The sequence below is a fragment of the Centruroides vittatus genome, unplaced genomic scaffold (assembly GCF_030686945.1).
Source record: "Centruroides vittatus isolate TY-2023 unplaced genomic scaffold, ASM3068694v2 scaffold_654, whole genome shotgun sequence".
NCBI lineage: Eukaryota > Metazoa > Arthropoda > Arachnida > Scorpiones > Buthidae > Centruroides > Centruroides vittatus.
In genome coordinates this window covers 679,175-705,800 of record NW_027122714.1, presented here as the reverse complement: position 1 = coordinate 705,800, position 26,626 = coordinate 679,175, and the positions used below count along the sequence as shown (strand labels likewise).

At 34.6% G+C, this 26,626-nt stretch overlaps 1 protein-coding gene across 1 annotated transcript in view; it reads right to left on the bottom strand.

The window, feature by feature from the left end:
• The window catches only part of LOC136989542 (uncharacterized), a 116,849-nt gene that overhangs the window by 37,022 nt on the left and 53,201 nt on the right, over positions 1 to 26,626 (bottom strand). The window contains exon 2 of the mRNA XM_067287754.1: positions 6,543 to 7,673. Within this exon, the coding sequence (XP_067143855.1) occupies positions 6,543 to 7,661 (1,119 nt within the window). The 5' untranslated portion in view covers positions 7,662 to 7,673. The remainder of the gene's footprint in view (positions 1 to 6,542; positions 7,674 to 26,626) is intronic.

Here is a 26,626-nt window from a genome sequence, read left to right as displayed (position 1 = left end):
CAGCAATTGTTGCTGTCGGCTGTTGCAGAACTTTTTAAACACATAAATTACTCTTAACTTTCAATAATTTTTCTCCGATTCTTGCCTTTCCGACGAGATTCTATAAAACTGACATTATGGAGGTCGGATGGCCGAGCGGTCAAGGTGGCAGCCTACCGCTCTGGGGAACCCGGGATCGAATCCGATCAGGTCGAATAATCCCCAGGAATTTTTCGGGGGGTGGTCCGTTCGGATATGTCGGGCCCCGTTCCTCACCCCCACCGGGTGGTGAGGGACGGGGCGCGACATATCCGAACGGACCACCCATAATGGGCCTTCTAAAAGAGGCCCTCTTAGTGCCCACAGAACGGAAAGAGTTTAAAAAAACTGACATTATGTAAACAATCATGTTGCTTAATCAGTTCGACGAAACGAGCTTCCAAAGAAGTATTTCAACAGATCGCCGTCTTTCTACTTCTGATTAGGCGGGTGGATAAAAATACCTAACACTGATCGTGGATTTGCGTCTGCTCAGGCTCAGGCTGGTCATGCGGAGTTTACCGGGTTTCCTTCACGTTCCCAACATCTAAATAGCGACCACTTTCCTAAAAAACTCTTCCCAGAGGCACTTCCCCCTTCGGCAGATCGTCCATGTCTGCCTCGTCGTCTTCTATCAAACCACATCATTTAGTCTACGACTGATTGATAAAATACAAGAAAAATAAACGAAAATTCAAGTTTATTTTCCTAATCAATTGTCTTTAATAAGAGACATTATTGGGCCACAGTTTTTAAATTGCAGACCTATAAATTTCCACTGTCGTCCGTTTGTCTGTTCGTCCTTTGTTAATGTCGAAAAAGGAATAAGGTAGACGAAAATCGATACCATATATGGAAAATTTAGGAGTCGGAGACCCGATCTTTATACAAACTTCCGGTCTGTACCGGAAATCGCGTGGATTTTTAAATTAAAATATGATTAAAAATTGCAGCCCGGAATTGTGACGATAAATAATTGATCGTTGCTTCAATTATTTACTCTTAGATAATTTTAATCAATGCGTAGAAAGAAGATATTTTACGTCATCTCCGATGCATTTCAATTGTAACTCTTCAATTGCCTTCTCTTTCGAAGTTCCTTTCATTCTTCTCACACGCCGAGCCGTTTTAATCCCAACTTCTTTTCTGGCATTCTTACCTTTTTCAAGATATTCCCCAATCGATTGTTCATAAAGAAGATATATTCTACGAAACACACGACGCAAAGGACTCCATATATAACTATTGAAAAGTTAAATCCTTTATTCGGACAGCACAATACTTTCACAGTTATATCTACAGACGAGCGAATAATTCTAACATCTAAATTCATTCGCTTCTACACTGTTCGAATAACAATAAACGAATTTATTCTTATCGGATTTCGTTCGTTCTTATTAAAATTTCAGTCGTCTGCAATATTTCATGAGAAAGCCAATTGATTTTCTCATCTAAAATTGATTGCAAATCACTAATTTTAAGTTCATTGTATTGATGGGCGTATTACGTAATCCGTATTCTGTAACTATTAAATTTATTTCTTCCGTAGAAAAACCTACGGATGCGTTTAATGATGGAAGAAACTTTCTTCTCGCATCCGTTATATCGAACTTTAAGCCACGAATCTAGGTTTACTCATCCTTTTATTGGACTCGAAATCCTCGTTATGCCCCTCGTTCGGCCGATACAACAGATAAAAGAAATCCCCAAACTGAAATAAAGAATAAGAATAGGTGTTAAACGTGTCTATGGATTTCTGCCAACGTTTAAGGGTCGAGTGATTTTACTGTATTTAAATATGAAGTATCTTCCTAATTCACAGTTTTGCAATTTTAAAGTACACTCTAAAGAGACAACTGTAGAAGGATTTTTATTTACCGACTACGAGTCTCGCCAGACCATAAAAGTACGTTTCGAGTTACTTTGTAGTAACTCTTCGTCACTGCACTACGTGATTTATAAGCAATAAAAATTAAGTTTGTATCACTCCACGAAATTACAGAAGGGAGGAATAAAGGCTGTGACCGAGATGACGAAAGAGATATCCGCCGTTATGAAAACCGCAGCAATTTAATACAAGGATTAATTTCGCTTCATTTGCATGGTCTACTTCGTACACCATAAATTTGCATGGTCTACTTTCGTAGATCATCTTTACGATCCGTTTCAAGTAATACGGTTTCCATAGTTTATTGTTACAACAGAATTAAATGGAAATTCTCGAGTTTTTAATTTTTATTGATTTTTACAAACAACGTGAAGAATTGTTATAAATCATGTAGTTTTTAGCATAGACTGGCGAAGAAAGTGTAGTAACTCGAATTGTTATTGAAGGTCTTGTAAGAACAATAGTTGATAAACAAGATCTTCCCGCAATTGTCTATTTAACGAAAACTTCTTTTGAAAATGGTCAGCTTTGTATTCCAACGAATGATTTTATTTTACCTCTTAAGATTGACTCTACATTGTGCATAAGATGTTTTATTTTAATAATAAGGATTTCATAAGTAACAAAGCATTTTCCTAAGTACATTACCATACATAAATCTTTTGTTAACTACTATTATAGATCTTATGCCATCTAATATTACAGTGAGTACTTCTATCTTCTGGTATGCAAATGCAATGCGCATAGAATAATGTCCGAATTTCTAATCTTTAAAATATCAAAAGGTTGAGAATTTCCTCGCTTCTTTAGATCATAACCATAATTTCTTTAAATCTTATATGCCATTTTTCTCTATTCGTTACGTCTTTATCTCTTAGCCTCTCGTATTCGTGTTCTCCAGGATTTTCTCCATCCATTATATTCTTAATTGCCTTTCCTGTCAGCTTCCAACAGATGAGAGAGAGAATGTCGAATTTGAGTATGGATTGAGAGGAGAGAGCAGAATGAGAAAAGTTCCTCCTTTGCTTTCTTAAAAGGGAAACTGCTTCGGGAATTCAAACGTTGGAGGTGTGAAGGAAACCCGGAAATTCCACGTACCAGCTCGATGGTAAGACTCGAACCCACAATCAGACTGTTAGTATTTGATCCATTTGGCCACTAGTGGATCTTAAAACTTTGATACTATAGCAGTATTTCTAACGAAAACTTTCGCTCAAAGTGGCATGGAAGATCGATGGTGTGTTCATTTTGATCGAGTAACTAAGAGTACAAGCGTGGATCGATTTGAAACAAATGCTCGCTGTTGATTTTCCGAATAATCGCATGGTAATAACGGATCATTGTACCCGTTCATATTAAATAACTGCAATATAAATGTCTTCCATTTTTAATCTCTACCAAAACAGTCCGCTTCTAAATTATAAAAACGTTTTTAAAAATTCCAGCAGCGAGTTGCGTAACTTTCTCCGGCAAAAAATATTTAAAATTCTGGTGGGGCCATCTGTTCTCGTATTTTATTTAAAAACTTTTTATATTTTTAACTATTATAAAATGGCAAAAAGCTTAATTTTGAAGGTATTGATGAGTTTTATAAAAAGTTGTAAATGCTGTAACGAGTAAAATCGTTATTAAGTCCGACTCCAATCGAGATACGATACACGAATACACTACTCCCTCTTTACTCCCTCGACCTATAACCACCAAAATTTAATAGCATTAATGCCCCTTATACACAAGCTACTATACTAAATTTCGTTTCTTCGTCATTACCTCATCGTGAGATATTAAACGAAATAGACGCGCCAACACACAAACACTTTTTTTACTTTTGTTTTCAGGAGTCTCAAAACGTGGAGATTTGCAAAATATCCGGAGGATCAAATTTGATTGATTCTGAATTCTGTTGGTACAATTGCCTTTACTTTCCCTTGTTATATATACATAACAAGGGAATTAAAGGCAATCGTATTAACAAAATTCAGACAATTCGTTATTTAAATAATATCAAGGAATTGCTTTATGAATATTTCTACACCCTCATCAAAACTGTTCTGTATATTGTATACATATAATAAACTGTACATATCTCATACTAAGGTAGTATTTACCTTATTACTACATCTCACATTTTGAATACAGTAAATTTTATATTATACTCTGTATATGACGTACAGTATGACATACATTTTATACTGGGTGATATACAATATAGGCCTACTTTATACGCCACCCACGAAACTCGTATATTGTGGACAATATTTAAAATTGAATTCTTTTAGGTGGGAACGTAAATTCTGCAACACACATTAAGTGGCACGTTTTTATGGAAGCAGGTTTCCAATTTAGAGAAGTTTCACTGTCTGTTACCAATATAAGTTAAGATTTAAGAGGCTTTAAGAGTATGCAAATTTGTTTCAAAGCATCTCCGAGCTTATGATTTAAGGCCAAACCATTTTTTCTATGATCTTCAATAATCTTCAGCGAGATTCTCTGTTAATTATATCGAATTTATTGTGTAATTTTAATTGCAGTTAACTGGTCGGAGTATGAATTCTGACAAATAAATTTGCCTTTAAGAATTTTAAAAGCATTAAACGTCATCATTATGAAGTTTTAAATTTAAAAAGTTTAAGGTAAATTACCTTGGGTCGATTTTGCTCCGTACCACGTGATTGGAATTAATGGTGGTTATTATTTATAGCTAAAGTTTTAAAGAGCGTTAATAATTCCCACACGCTATAAAGTAGGAATTTTTACGCTTCATAAATTGCTTATTAAACTTTTTATCTATTGCACGAAGCGGGTTAACATATTAGCAATGAATTATCGATGGGATACAGAAACTGTAAGTTCTAGCAGGATTCATAAATCTGCAATAAAAGTAGCCTAAAGCTTCAACTCTGCGAGATGATCCTTCGTCTCTAGAAACGAATTTTGGTCGATTAGGAATTTATTTAACAAGTAAACAATAAGCAATAAAAATTCGGGACGAAATTGGTTAAGGTAGTGCACATTTTCCGATTATTCTGACCCCCGTCATTTAAAATTTCTTATCGTGAAACTAGAGAGGATGCCATGTTGACATCATTGATAGGATGTGTAACCGCAACACTTGGGTGATGTGCGAAGGGGGATACCTTTCCGAGAGGATTTTCTATGGGAATGGTCCCTATTTAGGTGTTAGACACCTGAAGAAAATTCGGAAAATTGCACGTGCTCATTGGTCAGGCGCAAGTGTTTGGTGGTTTTTCCTACTCGGCCATTTGTGGGCACGACATAAAAACATGCACTATCCCAACCAAACAAACAGAATCTCTTCAGATTCGTCATTATCCATTACAGCAGAGTGATCATTTCCTGTGGCTCTTCATCACCCATGTTTCTGTAGTACAAATATCACTTAAAATATAATTAAAATTTCATATAAAAATAATTATTTAGCACACGTAAACGTTATTTTACAAAAGAGGATATATTATTCATTAACGGACGGACGGGCGTAACGTTGTAAGCAATATCTATTGTTAGGATTGTCTTTCACTCCATTCTCATTTCAAATATAATTTTTTCATCACTTGATGTAATGGCACAATGGATGGGACTATATAAACTGACCATAGAAAGGAAACAGAGTTGTTTATTTTGAAATATAATAATTTATCTTTAGTTGTTTATTTATATATTTATTAAATTTACATAAACAATCAAATCTCGATATAACGTTCTTCAAAATAATGACAGCGTAGTAAAGAGACAAAGAATACCTGTAAACGGATATTTCTCGTTAAAACGGTTTTGCATCTCAAACGACTTCTTCACCAAATCACCCGACATTCAAAAGCTCATATAGTGTTTTTAATTCTAATTGTCCGAGCTGCTTCAGTTTAGCGCCACATACTATTCTGTTCCAGTTTCAAAGGCAATAGCGCTATATCGAGGTTGGCTGTATTTAATAAGATTATGAGAATTTTATAGTATATTACCGGTTTTAACCTTCTGTAATAGTAAGATTTTCCAACTTTATTCGTTCCTTTAATGAATAATTAACTTTTTTGTAGGTACGAATGTGATTATGAATATCGTGAGAACAACCATACAAAAAAAATGGAAATTTAGCAACAATTTATAATTATTTGTTCGAAAAGCGCAAAACAACAAGTGTTCCGATTGAACGTGTAAGTAAATTATTCACTTCTGCAAATTTCTCTTTCAATCAAAACATTCTTCCTATTTCCTTCAAGAAAGTAATGTTTTGAAGAGAGAATAACGTATATTTTAATTTGTACAATAGAATATTCGGGTTGCGTGATATTGTAGAATAATTGAACACAGCAGATATCGTAGACACTATATGCAATGTTGAACACGCGACGGTATTGTGACGTTAAAATCATATCGTGATGTTGTGATTTTATGATTAGAATCCATAGACGCTTAGCTTAAACGTAATTGTGCAATTAATAATTAATAACTCAGTAAAGTATTATTAGCGAACGAGTTTAATTTCTAACGGTTATAGCTACTATACATGGATATAATACTTAGTAATTCTAAATCTAGAAATTAGGTTCCACGGACGGAACGACAGGACAATTTATAATAGACGATTGCAGCTATTAAGCAATATTAAACTTACCTGCCTGACGGGTATATCTGTTTCCATCGTAACTCCCATATCCATGCCGTCTTGTACGTAGTAACTGTTGTGGGGAGCGTTTATCACCAATATACTTTCTCGATGGCCGGTGGTAGGATGATTTCTAATGACGTAAGCGTTCCAGGACACGTACTTTAAGTGGTTCCTTGGCACGTTGTGCAAATCCGTGTAGAACAATTTCAACTTCAAACACTCCGCTTCCATATCCGCTTCCACGCACCAACCCTGTTTATCGCGATCGTAACAATTTGCCGCACCCTCCAGGTCTCGAACGGTGGACAGTTTGGCTTCGCTGATGGTATTGGCACAAACCATCTCCACGTATACCTTTATGGCGTTACGACGGACGATATCTTGAACTTGGCATCGTAACCAGAAGCCGCGAATTCTTCCACTCAGATCGGATATCTGATCCAACAAACCGGAGTCGACTTTCTTCTCCGTTTCTCCCAGTACTATCCTGTACCTGACTCGGCACGGATGTTCGAAGCCGGTTAATCGATTCAACAGTATTCTTGCCCTTCCGGAGGTATCACCATCGTCGTGGCATCCGCGCGGATGTATCGCAACATTCCATTCGAAATTCCCGAAGACGAAGAAGGCCGTTTCAAATTTCGACGTCTTGGAATGGGGCGATAGGGCCGAATGCGGTATTTTGATCTCGGTTTCGAACACAGTCATAACGTTTCCTATGGTTAACTCCATGAGAAACTCCATATTTTCGTCCGTGAACTTACGACTTCTCAGATCTCCCATGGGTAACCATTTTCCGGTCCCGTGCGCCGCGTGGTCCGTGCTGAATTTGCATTGACGTTCTACGAAAGTCTCGTTCTTGCTGAAATGCTCGCGATTGAGTAACGTGAATGAAAAGTCCACGTAGCATTTGGTACCGGTCGACGGGTTTCTTAGTATTAGAAATACTCCCAAGACCTTGTCCGTCCTCGTGAAAGATACCGCCCATCTGTGGTAACCGTAGACGAAATCTTTGGTGGTGGGGTCGCGATGTATGTCGCGCGTGATCGAACGCGTCACGATGAAGGTGAACACTCCCGTGTTGGCACGATCGTTCAGACGAGTGAAGCGGTACAGAAGTGCCATGGCTTCTTGATCCTGTAAAGAATTTAATTTACGTTTTAGCGACTTTTCAATTATTAAATTACAGTAAATTGTTGAAGCTTACTTTTTATATAATTTACCGTGTCTGTAAGTAGGTGTGTTTGTGTAGGATTTCACTTTATGTAAAAAAGAATTTGTATCAAATTTAAGGACAGTGGAGCAATTCTCTGTTTAGATCATAATATATATATAGATGATACCCACGATGCAAAGTTTAATTCTGAAATTATCGGTGAAAGATACAACTGTAATTACCCACTAGTGCCCGAGTGGGAAAATTGCCGCTGAACACTGATGGTGGTGGGTTCGTACCTGGCTAGCAGGGTGACCACGTATACTTTAACTGACTTTTTTCACGTTTTTAACACCAAACCAGGAGTCATTTTCCAATAGAAAATCGGCAGATGACCCGCGAGTTGCGTTGTGGGTACAGACAGTAAGAACAATTGTAATTAAGTCCCAATTTTATTGAGATTCAATTACAGTATAAATGGAGTATAATTAATGTTGAATATTAAACTAAATGTACTATACGGTACTTAATAGGATGTTTTTGTAAGTTAGTTTAAAATATTTGGTTTTTACGGTGACTAAACTGTCGTATCTTGGGAGAATATTGTTTATGTTACTGATGACGGAATGTTTCAGTTAGAAGCTTTTCATTTCACACGAGTTGAAGTTTTACGAAGTAAAACAGGAAACCTTTGTTGTTGTTCGACTCTTCAACTTCCAAATCTCTTTAAGCACAGAGTAAGAATAATAATTTTGTTTTTCTTTATATTCTGTGTTGAAGACGATTTGGTTGTTGTCGTTGAATTGAAATGTGGAGTCGTTATTTACTATAAAAAGTTTGTTTTGGAGTGGATTATTGGAAAATTTTTTAACGAAACTAACCATCATGATTGAAATTTTTCTTTAGTATTTCTTCCATCCAAACGAACCAACCGAATAAGCAAAATAATTTTACGACAAAATAAACTTTTGATTCTTAAAAAGACTATTTTTATTTTGATAACTACCGTTATCAAAACGAGTTGCGTAACTTTCCCGGCAAAAAAAGTTAAGATTGTGTGTGACGCCATCGGTTACGAATTTTATCTAAAACATTTTTATATTATTAATTATTATAAGCTTAATTTCGAGGGTAGAGACGAATTTTATACAATATTATTAAATTCTAATCAGCAATTATTTATTGTGATATTGTCACAATGCCGAGCTGCAATTTTTAATCATATCCTTGATTTGTTCAATTTAAATTGTATGTTTTTCATTTCAAATTTGTAGTGTCTTTTCCCGTACATCATACTTTTCGTGATAACAGAGTCGTACCGGTCATCGGTCATCTATGTAACTCTATTTAGGAGAAAATTTTTGAATTGAATTCATGTAACTTCTGGTATATACCGGAGGTTCGGGAGCAAGCTTTCGACATCTGATCTTCACATTTATTTATCTAACACCTTTTTCGAGATTAAGGGAGGACAGGAACACAACAGAAAACAGTGGGAATTTATAGGTCTACAATTTTTTTCAAATTGCAACCCAATAACGAGTAAAACCTTTAAGTCCGATCTCACTGTAGATATGAATACATGAAACGCTGTATCTCTCTATCCCCTCGACCTTTAACTACCAAAATTTAGTATCATCGATTCCCCTGATACCCAAACCTTCCGGCAAAACTTTAGGAATTTTCGACAAAATGCACAGGAGTTAAGTTTTGAAATGGATAAACAGAATGGTACCCTCCATGCATATCCACACATACAAGAAAAACTCCCTAACGTTTTTATTTTTTTATTTCTCCAGATGATTCAATGTTCCGTGTTCAAAAATGTAAAAATCTTGGAGTGATTTTTACATTTTTTAATATATGATCCCCAAGATGTATGACAGTATTTGTTATGTATGTCAATACTTTTCTGTGTTAACTTATATACAACGGTTGAGTAAGCAAAAATCTGATTTAAAAAATATATGTTTTCCACCTCTAATACTGTTTATAATGGCGATGACGTGTTTAACGAATGAGGAAGAAACCGGAAGTATGTTACCGCGACTAAGCGATCAATCGCTGATGCTCATTAGTTAATACTCAATTGATTATTTCGATAGACAGAATTATCAGGAAATTTCAGTTTCAAAAATTACCTAGATACATGCAGGGTGTCTCAAAATTCAGTTATCTCTGCTTCGCTTTGTGCGTTCCGGATAGTGAGGATAACACTAGACCGGAATGTAAATAATTTATTAAAATAATTTAACCTATTACTAGGCGAAAGATGGGCACCTGTATAAATGTGGAGAATATATAATAATAAATATAAAGTATGCTTTTGTTTTTGATTAGAGAGTGATTTGAAAACAATGAAAAAGTCTTTTGGAGGCAATATCTAAGTACCGGTTTAGAACAATGGGTTGTGTTTCTTTCCCGAGTTTCCGTCTGTGATATGACTTTAGTGGAAACCTGATTTAAAAAATTATGATTAAGTATGAATAAGGTGTGCATTGTATTATTTGCAATGGTTAACTGACTTTCGAAGCATCCCGTAGGATATAATTATTCTTTTGTCTAAATAAGAACATTTTGTAACACATTTCTTAATTTGTCAGTTCTGATGACCTGATGAGGATTTGTCAGATTTTAAAAAAATTTTGGATTTTTCAAGTGTTTTATCTTTTTTTTTAAACGGTTACTGCAAAATTTGGCAAGATATAACGAAATTACAAGACAATCTTCTGTTAACTTTTATTTAGTATAATGGATTCTTCCAGTACAAACATCAAAGATTCTGTTTCTGTATCGTGAGATAACAAAATATTCCATAATTATTGTATGGTATATGGCATAATTTAATAATATATAATAGTTTAAATTTCCTTATAAATTTATCAATTACGTGGTCACATATCCGATTTTCCCTTTATCACATTCAGGATCTCTTTGTCGACATCAACGAAGACAGGACGGTCCATTCTATCTTAATTATCTTTACTATAAATATAATTGAATAAAATTAAATGATTCTTAAGAGCTGATTAAAGAAGATAATTATTATTATCCACTCGATTAATTCATTTGTACATTAAAATATGCCATTAACTTTAAAGAAATTCTGGGAGATCCAAACAAAATAATAGAAAAAGAAGTCACGAAGATGGAAATTTTTCCAGTATTCTTGCCGTTAAACTATCCAAATTTCGTAGTAATTTATGTTTATTTCGACGAAAGCATCGGTTTTAATAACGATGTTGCCATTTCCGTTACTTGCAACTGGAATAATAGCTGAACGACAACAAAATATTGTCGTTGAGTCAAATTCTCGGACGTTTAATTGCGGGGTGACACATTAATATGTATGAAACGGCCGAATTTCCCCCTCCATCAATCCAATTGCTTTCTAGAGAATAACTAAATTGTGCCATTAGTTGCCCCGTGGCATTAATTTCCTCGTGAATAGTTTACGCGCTGGATTTTTCTTCGGAATTTTTATATTCTCGATGGTTTCTCACAGAAAGTCTCGCTTCATCCTATGACACCTCAGTAACATCAGTAGAGTGCTGTTATTACAAGATTCCAAGAAACATATCCTCTTCCAGTTTATGAATTATTTTAAGTTAAAGAAGGTTGAGAGGAAGAAAACAAAGCCCAAAAGTACTGGAAAGAGTAAACGATTTTGGCTCTCCCACCTGCCGTTTCGTTTAGTTTAGGTAATAAGGATCAAGAACATCCGCAGCTGAAAATACAGAGCTAGAGAGGGGCCAATTCTCTCTCTTTTCAAATGGAAAACGAATTGATTGAAGGGATATTCTCTCTGATGGAAGTATAATTTACTTGGGTTCTCCAGATGCGATTCCGGAGAGATTGCTTTTTATTAAATGCCAACTTATAATAAGTTCTGTTGTAGAATGCTCCGTGATAGAACTTTTAAACGAGATTTTTTTTATATGTAAATCTAAATAAACTCCTAAAATATAATTTCCAAATGTTAATCGCTTATCTGGTTTATCGGGCATTTATATATAAGCCAAATAATGAAAAATTTAACGGAATATTCACGTTTTCTCATCACAACTTCGTTTTTTCGGAAGTAATCTTTATACATTTATATTTCGAACCTTACAACGATAAGAAGAGGAAGAGGCGGAAGGAGAAAACATTTCTATTAACTTCCGCTTTTTTTAAGTTATAAACTTTGTACATGTATCTAAAATTACTTTTTCTTTCATTTTTTTTATCAGTTTATACTAATTCTCACTTGAAATTTTGGGTTATTTTACATCAAAGTAATGATTTCATCTTTCCGAGTCGAGTCCAATTACGTTTTCTCAATTTTAAAATTGACGTCATCTGGCCGTGAATGACTAAGTGACGTCGTATTAATGGCAACTCGCCCGATAAACATCTCGGCCCTTTATATACCCGATAAAATTTAATTTAAACGGTGTGACATAGCGCAGACATTTCGATCGTTTCAACTGGAAAGGCATCGAGAGTGACCTGCTGCATCTAGTTACAGAGTGAAGAACTAATGAGAATATAATATCAGTCGCTAACGCTAGAAATGTTTGATTGACGAACAATTGCGGAGTTACTAACACTGCAAAGCCAGATACACATTTTAAATGCGAGTCGGCGCAGGATCGACCAATCATCGTCTTTGAGGATTTTAAGGTCGAAAAAGACGATTGCTAGAATCTGCCGTTGGTGCCGTTTGTCGCCCATATGCATCGGTCTTAACACACTTAGATATAGCATAAATGACTACAAGTATGGTAAATTTAGACAATTTACTGCAATGTTAAATGTATTGTGTGTCATATGGAAGTTAATATAACTTCGGTTGTGGCGAGAGCAGCGTAATCAGTCGAACCACAACAAGTAAACTCATTAAGTGACAAACAAAGTCAGTGTAATTGTATTAAAGTTTAAACTTAATATACGTTTTTTCTTGGTGTACTAGAATAATGAGTAATTATTCTTCTTTATTACATTATTAGTTTCCGGATGCTGGGATTAATTTAGCGCAGTCGATTTTGGTGTGTTTTATGGTATTTGGCCAAAAATGACGTCGTGGCATATCGCATGACATTCGAAAATGGACAAACAATGTCGGGCGGAATGCCAAGAAAGTGCCACTTTCGATCCGGAGGAAGAAAAAGCCGATAAAGAATGCCGAAACGTGAACGGAGAAACTACGAAATGGGTGCCATATTTATGACGTAATGTCCGTTACTTTTCGTATGAAGAATTTTTATAGAGACGACCACTACCCTGGCCAATATTTTATTTTTAGAAGAACCGTTACTTTCGATTTTTAAATGCGTTAAGTAACGCGTTTAAAAATAACCAGTCCACTTACTTTACGGCTGGCACCTATCGAAAATTTAGTTTTTACGAGTTCGATTCCGAACGTAAACAATACGTGACAAAGTTATTAATGGCTCACGAGCCACATCCATACGTTTCGTTGGTTTACCTTTGGATTTTATCTCCGAAATCTTTACTTTGGACATATTTTTTTCTTGATTTGTCCAATTAATTTCGTGAAGACTAATTCTATTTCTCTGTCCTTTTTCTGTGTCGAGGAATGCTCGAAATATGTCACCTCTGTTTTCCTTATTAATTATGAAGGTTCATTAGCTACTACTCTCTTTGAAGTGGTGATGCCGAAAACATCACAAATAATGCACGAGCAGAATATCAAAACAGTTTTCTATATGTTGAAAAACATCAGCAGTGCCAATATCTTTGGCACAACATAGGCCAAGGATATTGGACAAGAGAAAAATATTGTCTAAAGAATAGAAGAATTGGAATGCCGTATTCCGATACAACAACAACTGATCTTTAGGAAGTTTGAAAGTTGTTGAAAGGTTTTGAGAAGGTTTCGAGAGGGTTTTCCGAGAAGAATTATGATTACTTTTGACATTTTACATTCCCGGCTGTTATGTTTACATAACAAGGGAAAATATTGGAATCCCGTCAAATTTGACCCTTCCAGTTTTCCGTAAATATTCACCTTTTGAGACCCCTGAACCCAAAAAGGTAAAAATACTGAAAATTCCATGTGGATATGTACAGTACGTATGGGTATGTTTATGTGAAGTTGGTGTTTATTTTGTTTAATATTTCGGAATGGGGTAATGATTAACTAACGAAATTTGACACGGTATAAGGGGCATTGATGCTATTAAATTTTGAGGGTTAAAGGTCGAGGGGGTAGGGAGATAGAAGGATGTAATGTTTCATATTTCGAGAGCGCTCGGACATAATTAAGATTTCACAAGTTAATAACATTGACAATTTTCTGTAAAACTCGTCACTTCCTTCAAAAGTAAACTATTTGTGCCGTTTTATAATAATTAATAATAATAAAAAATTTTATAACAAAATATCGTAACAGATGGCACCACGCGTAATTTTATTTATTATGATCAATAATATAAAAATTACTTTTTAAATAAACTATCATAACAACAGGTAAAGTTACGCAACTTGCTGCTGGATTATTAGGATATAATATCGTATTTTAGATCAAGAACATGGAATTAAAATTTTCTTTAAGTTAAAACTACTGAATACGAATGATGGTGGTGGATTTGCGCTTCGCATTTGGGCTGGCCATGTGAAGTTTACCGGATTTTCTTTGCTTATTTAACACTTAAATAGGGACCAGTTTCCTATAGAATACCTCCCAGGAGGCAATTCCTTGATAAATCGCCCAAGTGTTGCGTCGTCATATCACATCACACGTTTTAAGATATATGTTAACTAGTTTTACGTATAATAATCCAAGAAATTATATCAGTTATTTCTAATGTTACATGCAAATTACTAAGTTCGTAGTGTGCATGTATGTTCAATAGTGCGGAGTAGTGGTAGTGTGTAACAGTTGAAGTAGTTGTAGTGTGCAATAGAGTGGAGTAAGTGGTAGTGTGTAAGAGTGTGTGGTTTCATTTTCTTTGTGATAATAATAAGAATTTTGAAAAACGTAAACAAGTAGAGCAGGCTTGACATAGCTTCTAGGGGTCAGCTTTGAAAGGAAAGTGACAAATTAATGTTATTATGTTAGCAGAAAGAAGTCGTTAATGAGCATCATTAATAATCGTTATCGCGTCGTCAACGTAAGAAATTCAATCACTCGTTTAAGATAATTTTCATATTTTTTTAAAAAAAGGAGAAAAATTTAAAAATTCTTGTGTTCCGAGCAAAATTGATTCCGGATATTTTCGTAACGAAAATTCGATCCGTAAGAACAATAATACGAAATGGTTACACGTTATGCAGTAGCCTAAAAACTCGGTTAACCGGTGTTAAGATTGATTAAGGAATTAAGTAAATTTAAAAAATATAATCGATTCAGTTGTAATTTTCGGTCGTGTTTCTGGTAGCTTCATGAGATAAAAACGCGTTGTTTCCAACTGGCTTCTCGATTAATATTTCCGGAATCCACGAAACGAATTTCGGTTCAGTGAATTTTGGGCCATCTCGTATTCACGATTTTGTATTATTTTTATGAAATTAAATCTTCAGTTTCTCGGCTTTTCCTCTTTTAGTAAACATTCTGTAATTGAAATTCGAGTAACTTTATCACCTAGTAACACACGATTCGCAATGATTTTAAAGACTACAAAATCTGAATCACGCAAATGCTTTTCTTCGGTGTTTTTATATTGATAGAAAGCTTTATAGTTTAATTTATCGGACACGCAAGACAATCGAATGTTGTTGAATGACTGGTTGATATTCGTTAGGTTTTAGACGCACCAACAATCTGTGATCGACTCCTTATAGTGATCAACTTCCTGTAATTATCTACAATCTGTGATCGATTTCCAGATTAATTACATATAAAGCTATTGTTACCTAATTCACTACGTAATAATAGCTTTATATATTACTTACCTGTAGTTTCCCAGCCCCTTAAGAACCTTTAAGACTTATTAAAATCATTATTGATAATTATGCCGATACTTTTAGAAAGAAATAAGTGTAATTCATTACACAAGAAAAATGGTTTTCTTTTAAAGATAAAATATTAAAGTTCTTTCGAATAAATATGTTGATCCGCCTGGATAATTTCATTTATAAAATTATATACAAAGTCAAATTTCATTGAAAGTAACATCTAATATCGACCGATATTCATCTCGTATCAACAAAATTTCACTCAAATATATTGAAAATATAAAAACAAGTATCAAAATAACTGTTTAGATATTAAAATTTACGATAAAGACGTGAATATTTAAAGAATTGGCTAAAAATTGCGTAATAAATCGCAAGCTACAGATAAGACGAACAGACAGGTGACGGAAAAATACATTGCTAAACCATTTTCGCTGGTATTTATTACTTAACAGTCGCGTATTAATAAGCAATCGTCATTCGCAGAGGAGTGTCCCGATAAAATTTTATCCAGAAAATGTAAGGAACGAACGTACTGTCGTGTTGTTTATTCATTCGATCACACGTCCAAACACGGGACGTGTGTATTATTTCGTACTCGATCGACTAAAATGACGTCTATTTATCTTTCTAACACAACGGAATACAGAGGAACACCGAAAGAGAAAGAAGAGAGGGATGACAATGGCAAACAGTTTTACAGCAGAAATCTCTAGCTTATATTGTTTATCGAAGACGTTCATGTTACTTTACGATCGTCATCCTCATCCCCTTTTTACAAAAATTCTACAGTAAGAAACTTTGGTGTGTTTCTGTGCGATAAGCAATCGAGTGCCTTCGATGATTCTTATTAAAATAAACAACTTCTCTATTGTGTAAAAAGGAAATTACGCGACGGTACACGTACAGACACACACACGGACGCATCGTCTTTGAAAATACTCGATATAATAAAAACATTTTAATAATTCAGAATTTCCAAAGATTTACTTTATTACTTTAATAAATAAATAATTTCATGTCCTTCGATTGTATATATTTTTTGTTTTTTTTTAACTTCTTTCTTCGTTTCCAAATTAAAAATTTAAAATGGGGGGATATTTGTTTACAACAAGAAAAATTCTATGTAAATACATTCGTATCCAATATTAAATATTTACCTTTTTAACACTCATTCTTATGTGATAATTCTCCTGTTTCCTCCCTCCAGCGTGATTATACTTGTTCCTCGTGTATTTAAAAATTTATATTATTATTTCTGGGATAATACTCCATAATTAATTATGTTTTATGTGTAAAAAAATATTAAAGTTTTATCGATTTTAATTTAAATTGTGAACGTAATGCCCCGTGTAATTTATTACTTAATGACCTTTATTTTAAGGGGGTTGGTTTTTCCGTCGTATTTTACAAATTTGCGAATTCAAAATGGGAAATTTAAGTGCCGGATAAAGAATTTGGACATTTTCTTTGGTAAAATGTAACTTTTTAAAGCTCGAATTTAGTTTCGAAGGAACAGTGGATCACACAGATTTAAAAGTTTGTGTATATGTGTAGGTGTGTACGTATGTGTGTCGGATCGTTAAAATTCTTTCGAATTCAAATTTTCGTAACATTCATCGAACACGTACAGACGACCGAACGTTCAAAGCAGAAGATAAATTGTTTTAAAGACTAAAAATTCACTCGATTGGAATATCCTACTTAGTTAATACGAAGATTAATAATTGAGAAAGTTGGGTATATCTTCAATACCTTAATAGTACTGTATAATTATATCTAGGCCTATATAAGTCTAACTTAATGTATAAATCATTATTACCTGTAATTAATAATAAAGATTAAAAATAATTTGTGTCAATATTTCCGATTATTTCACCTAATTTTAACAAAGAATTCGCTCGTAATCTTAATTGGAACTTATATACAATGCGGAGTAAGAATCAGTTAATTGTATTAACTGACTTTTGCGCTACAGCTCTGTATGACTTTAAAATCACGATACGGGTTACGATGTTCTACAACACGAACGTCTACTTTCGACGTATTCGTAATTACAGAAAATTGCGTAACAAAATGTTACTCGTTATATACGAGATTCCCTTATATTGAAGTGGAGATGCGTGATATATATTTTCTACTGTAAGTCGTATGATAATTTGAGTTGGGTAATGCATAGGAGCCAACCAAAAACGATCTTTTATTCAGTTTCTATCTTATGTTAACGCATTGTCGTGTCGACAGTGAGATAGAAGAAGTAATCTCCGGGGATCAAATACATCAGCTTGATTAAAAGTAAGGATAACCATTTCCACATCCAATATCCTCATCGCATCATTCTTCCAACCTACTCCAAGATGGATTCCTGCTTTCATCCTAACTATTCACCCGAATATTCCGAATATTTGCAATCTGTTACGACAAATGCCTTCGACTGTATTTCTACACAACTCATTTTATTAGTCTAACCTGGTTATAACGGTCGCTAAGCCAACAACAAGTAAGTTGCGGAGCATCTTGGATGCGCTATCAAGGGTCTGTATTTCTAGAATACACACTAAAAACTTACCATAACCGTTACATATTTGAGTATTTAAGAATATAAATTTTATTGTTTTTTATGGTTTATGGTGTCTTTCTGTAGAGATGATTGTATAACACTTTCGTTTTCTTGCGGGATGAGACAGAACATTTAAAACGTCACACTGCATCTGTATTATTTCTTTCGTAACATAATACTTTGATCGTCCCCTACAATTATAGAGTAAACAATACTTATGATTGCAATCTTATAAAGAGGAGCAAATACGATAAAACGCCTAGAGCTAGGCATTCCTTTTAATTGGATTCTTAATTAACATATCGAAAATAACACTTTCTGTTAAGCTGAAACACCCCTCTAAATTGGACACATTTTTCTACAACTAGAACTTGTCTTTCAAATAAAACAAATACTTCGATAAAAGACAATTGTATATAGTTTCGAGTTACTACGAGTGTAGTATACTATAGTAACACGGTCGAGTGTATCCAGTGTCGCGTGGTAAATATAAATTCGTCGATACTACTGGTGAAATTCGAGACTAGTCACTCGTTTTCTTTCATAACACGACGAATAATAAACCTGCAATTTTCAATCAGCTTTTATTTTAAAACTCACGTGACTTTTCGTCCGAACCGGTTGTTCGTATATAGTTAACCGGGCCTCCGCCCCCCTAAGCTTTCCATATATGGTCTCGGTTTTCATTTATCTAACTACGTTCTCGAGATTAAGAGAGGATGGACAGACAGACTGAAATAGTGGGGATCGATAGGTAAAAATCGAGACCAGGTATGCAAAGCTTAGGGACCGGAAGTCATACTATTCCAATCGAAAATTTTCTCGAGAGTTGGTTGATTGGCAAGACTCTATTGTTATCGAGAGAAGTATGAGGTACTACTAAAATCGACACCTGATATAGAAAGGTTCTTTTATTTAGATTAACGTGCCCTGTTCTCACTTTCTCTTATAACTCAGCACGAAAGTGCACGGAAAAGAAAGGATCTCGACCTTCCCTATTGTTTATGCATAAAGCTTAAAATACGTTGGAGATTTTAGTAATTATTCAGATGATTTAAAGGTAAATTTTCCCGGTATACGATCCTAGATTGATCATTCTAGTGGAAATTGCCTTTTAATCCTCTAATGAAGGCAAAGTAATTTTAATAAAATGACTGGAGTCTATGAATAAATTGAGGCACTTTCACTCTCGTCGTCTCCTTGGCAAAACATTTGACACGCTTTATTCATAAGTTTCAAATACGAGTTAAGCATTTCCCATTGGTAGATAATGGGTGACGTTTTATATTACTTTTAATTAAATTCGAGAAGAACGATAATTACGTAGCCTATTAAGTTTTCGGATAATGTCCGACTTTGCTTCTCTTAATGGGTTATTATCATTAAAATGCACATTTCTACGTAATCTTTAAGTCAAACAATCTCGAAAAGATCTTCAAATATTGGGTTATAGATTAATTAAGCCTTGTGCATTATTTCGGTTTTAATAAGGGAGAAAAATTTGTAACAAATCGATAAACTTATTTTGCAACTTGAACACCAACTATATAGTGTATTCACTCGGTGTATTTAGTGTATTCACAGTTGAATAAAAATCAACTGAATAAAAATTAATGATGAAATTTGTCATGTGTCCGAGTGAATACACTATATAGTTGGTGTTCAATTTGTACTACGATAAACTTATTTTAAAAGTTATCATCATAACTTTTAAATCGTAATAGTTCGATAGTCTGTAGCACACTATATCATGTGTATGGTGACTGTTAATATCATATCGCACACATGATATAACGTATATGGGCCCCAGATAATTGCCTAATTTCTGTATACCTAAGTCCGTTCTTGTACAATACATTGCAGTGTAGAATATTCGTCATGCACAGTAACACGTGTATCACCATACACGTGTAACGTAACTGTACATGATGAATATATGATAGTTAACAGACCGTATCGCGATAATGATGATCAATAACGTCATACGCATCTTATTTATAGATACACGCAAAAGACAGATTGTAATATTTGTACGATTATTATTTCACTCCGTTATGACATTTCGGAAAAAATTTCACGAAAGAAAATATGCAGTTAATTCTCACAAAGATTTCGCGATTGACGATTAAAAGTTGGCGAATTCGCGAACGACGCGCAATAACGAAAACAAGTTTTCGCGAAACAGAGACGAAAGGTTACACCAATTTAAGAAAATTTTTCAATAAATCACTTATCACGGTTTCAACAACATTATATGCAAGTTTAGTTCCATTGTTTCACTTTCTATGAAGAAAATACTATAAAAATCATACAATGGCTAACCTCTGCTGTAACCCGTTGCCAACGAGAATATTCATTTACTTCAGAAAAATAAATAATTTTCTTTCATTTGTGAAGTCTGTCGGCTCTACTCTGCAAAATGACGCGTATTTCGCCAAAGGTTTTGACTAAATCGCGAAAAATTCGCATGCCGTTTGCGAAATCTTTGCGAGAATTAACTGCAACGATCTTATTTTTCAAATAAACATATTCTTTCCCGAAATGTTTTTTTTTTTTTTATAAATACCGGGATATGAGAATTGTCAGCACGTAACGCAGTTAAGCTCTATAGACGATAGAAGCGTAATCACTTTTTTTATATTCCCGTACAGGTAACGTCATAAACAGAGAGGTTGAGGCCGAAGTTTTAAATGCGAAAACGTGTACGTCGGACGTTCAGCGCCGCTTATCTGTAAGCCTAGAAATTTGACAATGGTGTTTGGAAAGTCAGTAGAATCGTGCTCGACATTCCAAACGCCAATGTCAAACTTCTAGGCTTACAGGAAAGCGGCGCTGAACGTCCGACGTACACGTTTTCGCGTTTAAAACTTCGGTTTCAACCTCGCTAAAATCACATAAAATAAATGCGAAAAATTTGAAAGATATCTCATTCGATAGTTTTACATAAATTTAAATACGGGTATTAAAATTCGGGAGAAGTTTTCTCCGCCATAAAGTCGACTTATAACGGAAACCCGTGTGACGTAACCGTTACGAGAGTACACGGGACGTCTGGTAAACAGTTTTTGTAATTTGGTACATAAATAGCTTTCACGTTTCGCATCCCACGTCGGGATGTTAACATACAATAGGTCAGTGGCAAAGTCGAGAGAGAAACCAACGACTTCGATTCGAGTATTTCATCCCTGCTTACATGTAGAGATAAACACGTCTTACTCTGTCAATATTACTTAAGAATTCGCTGTTTTATTTATGGAACGAAGTCCGCATTTTACACTCGAAGTATTAGTTTTATTCCCAAAAATTTTTAATATAAATACACTCTTTTTTTAATTCTGAAAAAGAAAAAAAACTAGAAAGTTGCCTGTTTCGGAACGTCACCTTCTGTATATTTTTAAATTTACTGATGCAGAATATCCTTGAATGTAATGATAAAATCTGAAATTTTAATTTTAAAATTTGTTGGATAAGTTTGAATTTTCACTTGTTTACTTCAATTATAAATGTAGTGTTAGTAGTCTGTTTTTAGCCATTCAAAAGTCTGTCAGTAGCTATGTCGGGTCCCGTCTCTCACCACCCGGCCGCCCCATTGTGAGCCTGGCCGAACCCATGACGGACTTGCAAAAGAGAGGCCCTCTTAGTCTCCACGGGGCGGAAAGAGTTAAAGAAAAAAGTATGGTAGTAACCGTTTAGTAATCTCTTAGTAGCTGAAAAACAATATTCTTTCATATAAGTGCTTATATCATTGATATAACACAGTTAGAAAACTGATTTTGATGAGGTTCCGGTTATCCGAATGATACAAACTGTGTCTCCAAAAGCCATAAAAACCATAAAAATGGCCGTAACATTTTTACGAACGGAGCAAAGGTCAACGATTATGACCTCTTTCCTAACAAAATAAAGCAACCCGTCATCCTAGATTAAATCGAAGCAAAGATGGCGCCCGTTTTAGACGCGTACGCGGCAGATGGCGACGTCGAGTCGCGTCATCGATCGATTGAAACCTATTACAAATTCGTTTCGTACGTTTGTGAGAGACTGTCAAAAATATTTTGTCAGAAACGATGCATAGACACACGGAGACGTGTTAACGAATTTTGTACTCGTATTACTGAATTTACAGCAGACTTTCCTTTGAAAGACGACTTCCCTCGAGAGGAATGTTAGGAATTTTGTCTCCCTTAATGAAAATTTTCCTTCATTTTAACATTTAGAGTAGGACACCCTGCTTAATGATGATCGAGGATGTTTCCCCCTAGTTAATTACAATCTATCCTTTCACAAATGAACTGCCTGTATACAGGGTGGCTCAAAATTCAATTTATCGTTGTAAAGACTAAATTGCTGCCTTATTCAAATGCAGTCATACACGACCGTATAAAACAAAGCACGTTTAACCGATTTTTGGGCCGACCTCTATGGAAAAAAACATCTCGTAACGTGGGGAAATGCAAAAAGTTTTGGAGAATATTTCTGTATTTTGGGAATTTTTTATTTATGTGGATGCTAGTGTGTGGAGGGCAGGATTTTGTTCATCCAATTCGAGGCATAATAACTCCCGTGCCTTTGGTGGAAAAATTTCTGAAATTTTAAAGGAAGGTTTGTTGTGTATTAGGTGGATCAATGCTATTAAATTTTTGGTGGTTACAGGTCGAGGGGTGGGGAAATAAAGGGGGTCAAACTTAATATAGATTTTATTCGTTATTATCATTTACAATATTTTATAAAGCTCGTTATAATGATGAAGCATTTTTTAAATTAAATCTCGTAACAGATGGCGCCACACACAACTTTAACTTTAAGCCGGGAAAGTTATGCAACTCGTTGCTAGTTATATTATTATTATTTAACCTGGCATGCGACGTAATAAATAAAAAAAAGTCAAGAAAATTCCGTAAACTTGAATTAAAATATTCGCTGTTTATTATAAATATTAATAAATTAAAGAATATTTTATTGAATAAAAATATTCCGAGACATTTTTCTCTGTTATTTACTAAAAAAATTGGAATTTAATGTATCAGAATTAATATTCTGAGCATTTTATTTTGTTTTTTATCTCGTGTGTATCATTTATTAGTTTAGCAGTCGAATGTTTATTAAATGAATTAAGTCGATCATAAACGAGGAATTTTCTATTCAAATTTCCAACTTAATAAAATTATCTGCTAGGAAATTATACGAAAAGTAAATCTTTTTTTACGTTTCCTAAGAAAGAAATGAAAAAATAACATAACATTTTATTATCATTTTTTCTTCGTTTTCGTCTCTTTTATTATCACGAATTTCTGCTGCTTAACATAAAACTGATCGAAGCTGTAAAAATAATTAAATTTTATGCAAATTTTTATGTTTAATTTACACTTATGTAATGTCCAGATTTTGTTTGTCGAGTGTACAATTCGTTTACGCTCGAACGCTCGAGGTGTGAACGTTAATTCCTTGGGTGACTTAAAATCCGTGTGTAAAAATAAATAGACGTGTGTAATATAGAGGTAATTAATAAGATAAAGAGAAGCGAGAGCGAGAAGGAGAGGAAAGCGAGAGAGGGAGAGAGAAACTTATACAAGTATTTTGAGTTGTGTAGCACGAAATGCTTGTATAGCTTTCTTTCTCTCCTCTTCATAACGTAAATCAGGACTTCCCAACGGGATCGGTATTGACCGTTACGGGTCGATGAAAGTTTGAGTAGAGGCCAATAAGATTTTGCAAATATAAAAAATGTATTAGAAACGTTAAGTAATTTTTTTTTGCTTCCAAATCAATCTTTTTAAAAATTATGTACGAGGGTTATTGCACATATTCGAGTGAATCGATAAAAAAATTTCTTAAAAGGGGTCCATACATGAAAAAGGAACCCCGATGTAAATTATAAACTTGTATAGCATAATAGAAGATATTATTGTACATTTTTAAACTTATATTCCTATCAAAAATGTAAATTTTAGCATATGCGAAGGGAAATAAATACGTGAGTGGATCTGTTTAGGGTCCGAACCCACGTTCTTACATGTCATGCCAGATATTCTCTCATCCAAATGAGTCGTTATTGTTAGAGAAATCATTGTACAACGTAATTAAGAAATGTATCATGCAAATTTAACTATACTTTCCTCGTATTGATTAAAATTAATGGCACACGTCCCAACAATAAAAGTAATAATAACGTACGCATTAAATAAATCAGAAAGAAGAGGCATGAATTTAGCCCACACGAACATAACTCAAATATCGAATTAAGACAAACGTCCTCAACACGCGGATATAGCGTAAACAATTCATTAAATACGTAAGAGTTGCGTGTTTAACGTATTATTTACGCATTTCGCGTATTGTGTGTGGGTCCACGAGCCCGGTTTAGTGCGCATTATTACAGTTACGACATTGATTTTCCACCTTCCAGCGTATAAATCTTTCCCTTCGGCTGTAAATTCGCGTGGAAAAATTTATTTTATTTTATTTTATTGCACTCCCCCATCTAAATTTTTATGGGAGATATTTTAATGCCAAAAGAAAAATAAATTATATGTATTTATATATTGATATAACCTACCATACAATAGAAATTTTATATTTTCTTCTAAAAATATATATGCTTTACAGTTTCATAAATCTTTCGTGTCAAGATACATATTCATATACATACATTTTTATTCCCCTTATATAATATACGATTATATATTTAATAATAAATAAATAAAGTTAAATAATAATGCAATATTTTTGTTGGACGACAGGAAAAATATTTATTTATAAAGTTTTTTTTTACCTGTAGCCTATTCCCCAGGATTGGGAACAGGCGAATTTCCGAAGAAAGTTATATAAAAATATTAAATTTCCTAATTGTAAAATAGCTAAACATTTTTAAAAAATGAGTTTATAGTTACAAACCTCGATGTATCACCCCTCTAAATAGCCCCACCTGGTCGTGGAGGGATCGTCATCGTGTATATTAAATACATAACCCTTCAGTTTCTGTGAATTTCAACTTCTCAAAACTATATTTGCACGTATATTTCATTACCACACATAATTTTTATTGTTAGACGTGCTTCGGTTTAGCGCCACACTCGATATAGTGCCGGCTTCGGAGGCTAACAAGCGATGGCGCTAAATCGAATTTTTTTATATACAGGATGGCCCACACTCGGTTAGACGTGTCTTGTATGTTTCAGCCGCACTGTTAAGTTTATTTCTGACAGCGGTGAACTGTCTTTTGGACCTCCCCGTGTGTGTTTAAAATACTAAAACGAGTAAATTCGTACTGATTTATTTATTTTGGGGGTTATTTTTTGTATATTATATCTCTAAACAATAGAAAATAAGAGTTGAACTACTGTCACGCGTCACAGTCACGTAAATCAAGAAAAATGAATTATCATATTATAATAGGCTACTTACACAGGTTATAATTAGATAGAAGAGCTGCTAATTACCTCTCATCAGCCCGATTATTCTACAAATGGCAGACACTAATCTATTAAAACGACGAATCCAACTCAACACCACAAAGTAATTTATCTTGTTTTCGTTGGAGTTTAGAAATGGCCGCCATTTTTGCATATAAAGACACGAGGATTATGCGGGGAGGAGGATGACAACCGGAGACACGGACGAATCAAAGACCTGCCCGGGGCTAAGAATTCGGAAATGAGTAGGAGCGGATAGAAACGGAAGTGGAACAACCCCCAAAGCTCTGGCGATCGATGTTAAGAATTCGACTAGTCACTGAAGGTAAACACATTTTATTGCCTTGTTTATGACCCTCCACTTTGCAGCCCTTCACTTTGACGACGTCCACTTTGCAGCCCTTAAACTCTCTCAGGATCTTCCTAATAAATTCGTTTCTTCATCACTACTTCATTTTTCTTTCATTGTAGGGTAGGAAAGCCATTCGTTCCCCCCCGTTTCACTCGTGACTCCTCCGCGTATTTAATTATTAATTTGTTTAAATTTCCTTTTCATTCGTATAACGCGTGATTTATTTATTACCGACGCAAATTAGGTTATTCCTTCGTCCTTCGTATCGATTTTGATGGGTTCGTCCGTATGTCTGCTCTTAGAACGGCCACGCTCCGAGGTGACGGGGTTGTGACGTAGTCGACTTCTATCGCCCTTCTCTATTGTTGATTATTCGCTTAGTGTTAATTAACTAACCGTTTTAATTACTGTTACGTGGCAGATTACGCTCGGGATTTGCGTGTTATACGCGTGTATTTCATCAAATTTTTCTACTAATCTAATCAAATTATTTAATTGAAGATTCATTGGTGGATTTAACAACTTAAAATTGTAAAAAAATGAAGTGAAATCGGTTATGAACAAGAATTAAATAACACTCCAACACGTTAATTAACTCTTTAAGTTGGTTTAATTACCAATTGACTTGGTAATCGGTCAAAAATGACCCCCCCCCCCCCGATATTTTACATTTTTCGACTCGAGGGAACCTCGAAATGTCGACAAATG